At 33.4% G+C, this 7,177-nt stretch overlaps 1 protein-coding gene across 1 annotated transcript in view; it reads right to left on the bottom strand.

The window, feature by feature from the left end:
- LOC138713521 (uncharacterized) overlaps nucleotides 1-6,786 on the bottom strand; it is an 82,778-nt gene extending 75,992 nt beyond the window's left edge. Inside the window, exon 1 of the mRNA XM_069845692.1 lies at nucleotides 6,619-6,786. Coding sequence (XP_069701793.1) covers nucleotides 6,619-6,699 — 81 coding nt within the window. The 5' untranslated portion in view covers nucleotides 6,700-6,786. The remainder of the gene's footprint in view (nucleotides 1-6,618) is intronic.
- Nucleotides 6,787-7,177: the final 391 nt, after the last annotated feature.

Consider the following 7,177-nt stretch of genomic DNA (forward strand, 5'->3'; position numbering starts at 1 on the left):
TGTTTGGCGTTGCTTTTCTTTTTCTTGCGAGAGTAAAGCTGTCGGCGTGCAAAAGTGAGACTCGTCTTTAGTTGAACTTTATATCTGACCGTGAAAGAATTCGTCGTCGTGGTGTAGTCTGTGAATTGTAGAACATGCTTCATATGTCGGAGGACCAAGTTGGTGGTCATGTCTTGAATGCACGATTCGCACTTTCAGAGATAATTAATCTTAAAGGAGTTAAAAAGAAAACTTTTCTGTGCGTCATCGTGTCCCAAACGTGTTAACATTCAAGTAAGTAAGAAATGAAGAAGAATAAAGAACGGGTAAAAAATCGTGACTTTGATGTCCAAGTTCATCACGTATATAAATGCACGTTTTCGCTTACAAGAGCTTTGCATGTAACCGTGGTTTTATTTTAGTAGATTGAAAACATACCTACGTTTTACTGTTATCTACTCGTTACATTTCTCCACAACATATCAAGTTACAGCTACTCTACAGACATGCGATTTATACTTTTGTTGTGATGGTGTTAAGAAGAAACTTTCTGGATTCCTAGTCGTGTGTTTACAATTATTAATATCTCCAAAATTTTGGAACTAGCTACAGATTGCACAATAATATCCAGTACCTAAAAGATTTCATATTTTGTTGTTTTTTTTTAACAATTGGTCTACTTTAGTAAATTTATGATTGATATCCAACAAAACTTACTATTGTTACTGCCTTTCATTCTTCCTCTTTGTTTCTGTATAATTCCATTGTCTTAAAACAATACTATCAACAATAAAATTCTTCTTGATAACTAATGACGTATATTCTTCCTATAACCTCGCCTTTTCTCACCACTATATCGAGTGCTTGAGTAATCACGTTACGAACTTTTGAGACTAATAGAAAATATCATAGATAGCAATTCCACAATAGTAACCCAGGTCTTAAAACACTAGTGTTACAATAAAAACTTGTAACAGGATGTTTTGTTTCATTCTTCACTATTGGGAAACCAGTACTGTAACACATGAAATTGACCAAAAACAGGTAATAAATAATTTCAAGGGAAAAATTATTCAAATCTGCTTTACAGGGAGCTTTACCTGAAAGACTAGATTTGCATAATATATACGTCACTGTGTACGTTAACAGAAAAAAAAAACACAATTCCAAGTCACACAGAGATTGTGTGCACTCGATGTGGGTCTCTGGCGTTTCGTCAGCCCACGCGAGTTGTGTGGATATAAAGGGAAAGGTTGAGACGGTGTCGGGTGGAGTTCCCGGTAGCTCAGTTGGCAGAGCGCTGGTACGTTCAACCAGAGGTCCCGGGATCGATACCCGGTCCCGGAACAATTTTTCCCTTGAAATTATTCAAATCTGCTTTACAGAGAGCTTTACCTGAAAGACTAAATTTGCAATTTGAAAGATTGTACTGGCGACATCTTGTGGATTTTGAAAGAGTTATTTGTTACTGATCAGCTATGTACATTCTCTGATCAAAAGGCATGTCAGCAGATCTTTGGATATTTGGCTCTTGTTATTGATTGACTTCTAATACAGGTTATGATCCGCTATCGAAATGTTCTTCATGAGACAATAGAGAAGTTGAAATTATTTTTAACTAAAAGCCATCTCTTGAAAAGTCGAACTTATCGAAGTTGAAGGTATAGTATCTTATTGAATAGGCAACCCACTACGCATCTTCACTTCATTCTTACAAAGACTTTTTTTAAATAATAAAGGAACTCTTCTTTTGGCTGAAAATCGGATATTCTGCTTGCGTACTGTGCAATGGACGAGACGCACGATGTTTGGAGAGTAGCACGGATTTGAAGAAAGAATTATAGTCTTAACTATGCAGGATTAAAATAAACTGAGTATCTTTAATAAGACAAGATAAGTGTCTTATGTAACTCTGTGAAGCAGCATGTAGTTGCTGGTGCTTTTCAAAAATTAAACTGAAAACCATATGCAGGATGTAAGTTCATTGTAAGCATCTTATGTTTACAATATTTTTATTCCTTAGAGGTCTCAACTACCGAAATTTATGAGTATTTAAAATGACCTCGTGTCCCCCATTGCGATGGCTTTAATGATGAATACTGACATTTTAGATTGTGGTTTTATTAATAGAAGTGACTTGTCTTTTTGTAATCCATTTATTATATCACAAACTTTGTTAACGTCACCCCTACAATATTACACTTGCTACATAATAGGCCTACGAATAATAATTTGTCACAATGAGGCATTAAGGATGGCCTGTATATTAAAAATATGAATCGTAGAGAACATACAAACAAGTCGTTATAACATCCATTGCTCTTTTATTATACATAGTATGAAATACGTAACAACTGTATTTTGAAATTGAGGTAGTAGAGGACTTGTTGGCATGAAATGGGATAAATGTTACATCAGCTGTGATGTAGTGCATCAGTGAAATCCAGTCCAAGTTCAGCACTTTCAGTTTCTGGCCTGCAGTGTGAATTGTCAAGTTTTGGCGTCCGCGTTAAATTTTACGGTTCGGTTCATCGTAATTGTAAATGAATGCCTGCGGGATTTTAATGCTTGGATGAGCGTGAAACCGTCTCTCTCCAGTAGGTCGAGATGTCACAGTGCGTCTGCAATACTGATTACCTCATGTGCGCGCCTACAGTAATTTGATGAACATGCACATTTCACGGGATCGGTTAATTCTTTGCAAGTAGGCCTAAATGATGTATTTTGGAGATTTCAATGGTCGTATTTATGTGAAACCCAAAACTTCAATAATGTACATAACTGTTATCCCTAAGTCTATAACGCCTGAACGAAAAAGCAACGAAATAACATACATACATACATACATACGTACATACATACATACATACATACATACATACATACATACATACATACATACATACATACATACATAACGCTTTTTTTTTTTTAGAAATTCTTCCAAATACACACATTATTTATTTCATTTGTAGGAAAGAAAATTGACTCTGCAGTGCGTATACAGTTGAGACTGGAATTTTTACTTTTCTAGAGATTTAATGAGTGGGAAGTAGTGGTTTGTGTAAGGGTAAACTCTTTTTAGAACGTACATTAATAGAATAATATTGCAAATAGAATCATACTCTTTATTGAGCAGATTGGATTTGGCTTGATTGTTCATTATAAAAATTTGAAAGTTCAGTTTTCTAACATGCTTTTAGAGATTATATTATGGGTAAAAGGTCTGTGTATATAGAAAAGCATTTCATATTTCAACACTATTTTACAGTTAGTTCAGGAAGTTAACTTAGTACGAAAATTCGTCTTAATTTTTTTCATTGATGATTCATACGAAATTATTTCAAAATGTAGACATCCTATAATTCGTTATAGTTTCCAGTCTAAAATAATCTTATTTATAATTTAAACGTTGCTTCAGAATATTGACAGTGATTTGCTTATCATGATGATGTCACTGATAACAGTTCTATAAAAATGTTGATACCCTGGTCCGTTTCCATAGGTTTCATATAGGCTTCAATGGTCGAAATATAATTATGTTAAGAAAAATTCAGTTAGTATTTTTCGAAGATTCTAAAATTAGGACTTGAGAGATTTAAAAGATGTAAATGTAAATCTTTCGAGTTTCGTTAAATTATTTCAGAATTTTTTTATGATAAAAGCAAAGTGAAAGAATTCCTTGTTCAACCTTAAAAAATAATTCACATAATTGTTTCCGTTCACACACATGTCTATGAAAATTATGCTTTTATATGAAGTAAAACTTTGTTTCGAATTATTCATTAAGATATTTATGGTTATTACTTCTCGTAAGTAGGACTGGTCTCAATAGTTCATTAAATGGTTGCTTAAAAATATATGGAAAGTTACTACTTTTGTAACACATCGCTTAACTTATAAATCTGTATTTGAAGCTAGTACAATATTTTTGTAATTTAAGAATTACGTGGGTAATATTTAGAGAGGAATCGGGAGAATAAATAATAATAATAATAATAATAATAATAATAATAATAATAATAATAATAATAATAATAATATCTAAATCATTTTAACCTCATGTAGAGAAAGAAAACTCTTGTACAAGCATTTGAGGCACAAAGGAGGACAGGGAGGAAGGAATCCCTCATGAGTGGGATAGATAGTGGCAGTATCAAGTTCGGATCGTCTTTTACGTAGGAGAGGTTCCTGCATTCAATTTTAAACAAGACTGAGTCGACTACGTATTCTTAGGGAAGTTACGACAAGATGATATATCCTGCCTCAACCCGAGTCTGAACCAGAGTCTTCAGGCCGTGGAATTTCGTGCCGTTAGTAATATAATGGTACGGAATTTTTTCGTAAAATTGATTTCTGTGACACAAGGGAAGTAAAAAAAAAAAGTGAGAAAGTGAATCAACTTATATTTAAAAATAATTTATTAATAACATTTTAGTAATTTATTTGACATTCTACGAGTATTATGAAGTGAAGATATTTGTCTCACGAGTGTGAAAATTCGATGCAAACACTCTTAATAAGTCAATATTATCTTTATGATTTTTGTTAGGCAGTTCCAAGTTCTACCATTCCTGAACATGCAAAAAAATTGAGCATAGACTATTTTTAATGACAGTCTTAGTTGATTGCGTGCCTTTTTTATATGAGCTTAGTGAGATTATTTATTTCTATCCTTAAATAATGGTAGATTTTTAAGGCAAATATATTCATAATAGGGTTATTTATGTGTATAATGAAACCAATATTTTAAAAGAAATTAAGATTATATTTTAAATATTAATTTTATTAATATTTATGAAACTGAGTATTTATTATTTTTATTTTTATGAATAATAATGTTTTAATTATGGTCTATTGAATCGATATATATTTTTTTTATTTGTTTAGCTTTAAACTATGAATTAAAATATTACCCGATTTGATAAAGTTTATACTACTATCAAAACAATTTCGTTTTCTTTATCCAATGATACCTATGTAAAGACCTAAAAATAGAAAAGAATTTTTCGTAGCCCAATAGTTTATCAGAAAGTTAATGGGACATTGGCAGAATTATTTTCCCAAATCCTTAATAGTGCTCAAAACATTTTGTTTTGAAAAGATTTTTTACATTGGACAAAGGACTTAACTAAAAGTCGCAGGCAGTGTTATTAAATACTTTATTAACACCGATGGGAAATCTCGATATAATCTTGTCAATGTCTAGCCTAGGCCAGTGCTAATTAATTTTAAAATGTGTGTATGTATTCCAATGTATACACGTTTAAAATATAATACAATAAAATCTGTCAGAAAGACCACCACTATTGAGAGACCACTCCTCCTAAAGAACGATTTTTTAAAGAACCGAATTAAACATTCATAAAACCAATGTAAATCACTCCCTTTTAAGAGACCACTTCTCTCCCCGACCACCGACCAGTGATTGAATAGCCATTTTCTTAATTTTACCCCTTTTGAAAGACCATACTATATTTTTTAAATTTAAAATTTTGTATTTTATTACATTACTGTAGCCTAAATAAATTCCAAGAAATTCGTTACAGTACTAGAAGTTAAAATTATGTTTGGCAAAGTTGTTAAGTGGTACCGTATTCACGTTGAATGTCCATCTCTGTCCTTAATTCCTTAAGGAATATTGGGTATTGCTAGGAAAAGGTACAATGACCGTTTGCTAACGGCTTCCGATGTATGACAGAGGGTTATTTGCACCGCTGTCTGACAGTTTCTTGGAAGGTAAGATTTCTCATGCCGTATGACGGTTTTACTTTTCGTTTTGTACAGAAAAATCAAATCATTACTTGTTAATAACAGTACAACAATAATTTATTTTTTATTCCTCCCATCTATTAGAAAAATCCGGTGATCAACCCAATAGTAACGAGGTTAAAATCAAGATAGAATTTCAACCCAAAAAAATGTCATGTAATATTCAGCTAATTCAACAATCGGCACCACTGAAGGACTGTATGAACGGAGAACATATAAATGAACTTTAACATGTTAAATGATAGTTTTGAAAATTGGGTTGTAAAAACGAAATCTAAAAAAAAATTAAGCACAGTTCAATTTATGAGTATGTAAAGAATCAAAGAAGAAAATTGTAAAAATAACATAAAATAAAAAATAAAGTTCTTATTTCAAGCCATTATTGTTAGCAATATTCCCCGTGTTTTAATTTGATTAATGTAGAAACGTTTTAACCAATTATTTGTGTAAAAAAACTCCCCCTATTGAGAGACCACCTCTCTGAAAGACCAATTTTTCATGGAACCAGCAGTGGTCGTTTAATACAGGTTTTACTATACATTAAATAAATTGACATCTTTACTTAATATTAACTTTTATATTCCACCCAATATGCTATATATCAATTATCAATATTGTTTGGCGCATCATAGTGCGAGAAATAACTGTCTTAGCATTAAATTGTGAGTGAGAAAGAGCACTGTCATGTAAGTGATGATAGGCTCCTCACTAACATGAAAACCATTTAAATAAGTCTGTATTCTCCCATTGCTACCCGTAGTCATAATTCGAGAAGCGAAAATGTTATTTCCGTGTCTTCAAAGAAGCAATTAGAAAAGACCAAGTCCTCAAGGTTAGCTGGAGATGATTGATTCGTGAGAGACTTACCTGTACGCTGACTCCCATTCTGGTAACAATTGCTTGTCTGGTGTGAACGAACAGCCTTGAGTGAGGTGCCTCGTGGTGCATCCCTCGGTGCTAGTGGTGTTATTATGTTACACCAAGTACACCCGTCAATGCCTTATAAAACCCGTCCTCTCTCTCTTGAAAAAGAAACACTTACAGGGATGGTGGATGGTGGGGATGGATCTTCTTCATCGCTCCCCACTTCGACCGTACCATCTCTCTCCCCTGCCACGAGCTCTACTCTATTCGTCTCTTTCTTGTCACTCCTTGGCTTGTAACATGAAGTGGCAAATTTCCCGTTTCACTTGCTCTCCCTGATTACCACATACTCCCAACTCTCTCGCACTCATACACTTGTTACGAACCTTGACACTGCCAAGAACCTAGTAGGTTATTCACCTTGTGCCTGGCTCTCTCTCTCTCTAACCAGCTACGTCAATTCAGAGGTCCAGTGTGATAGAGAGCCATAGTAAACCCGCTGTTTAATTGTGGTGATGGGACATAGTAGGGATAGTACATCTGGAGATGCTGAGATAAAGTG

Source organism: Periplaneta americana, chromosome 14 (assembly GCF_040183065.1).
Source record: "Periplaneta americana isolate PAMFEO1 chromosome 14, P.americana_PAMFEO1_priV1, whole genome shotgun sequence".
Lineage (NCBI taxonomy): Eukaryota > Metazoa > Arthropoda > Insecta > Blattodea > Blattidae > Periplaneta > Periplaneta americana.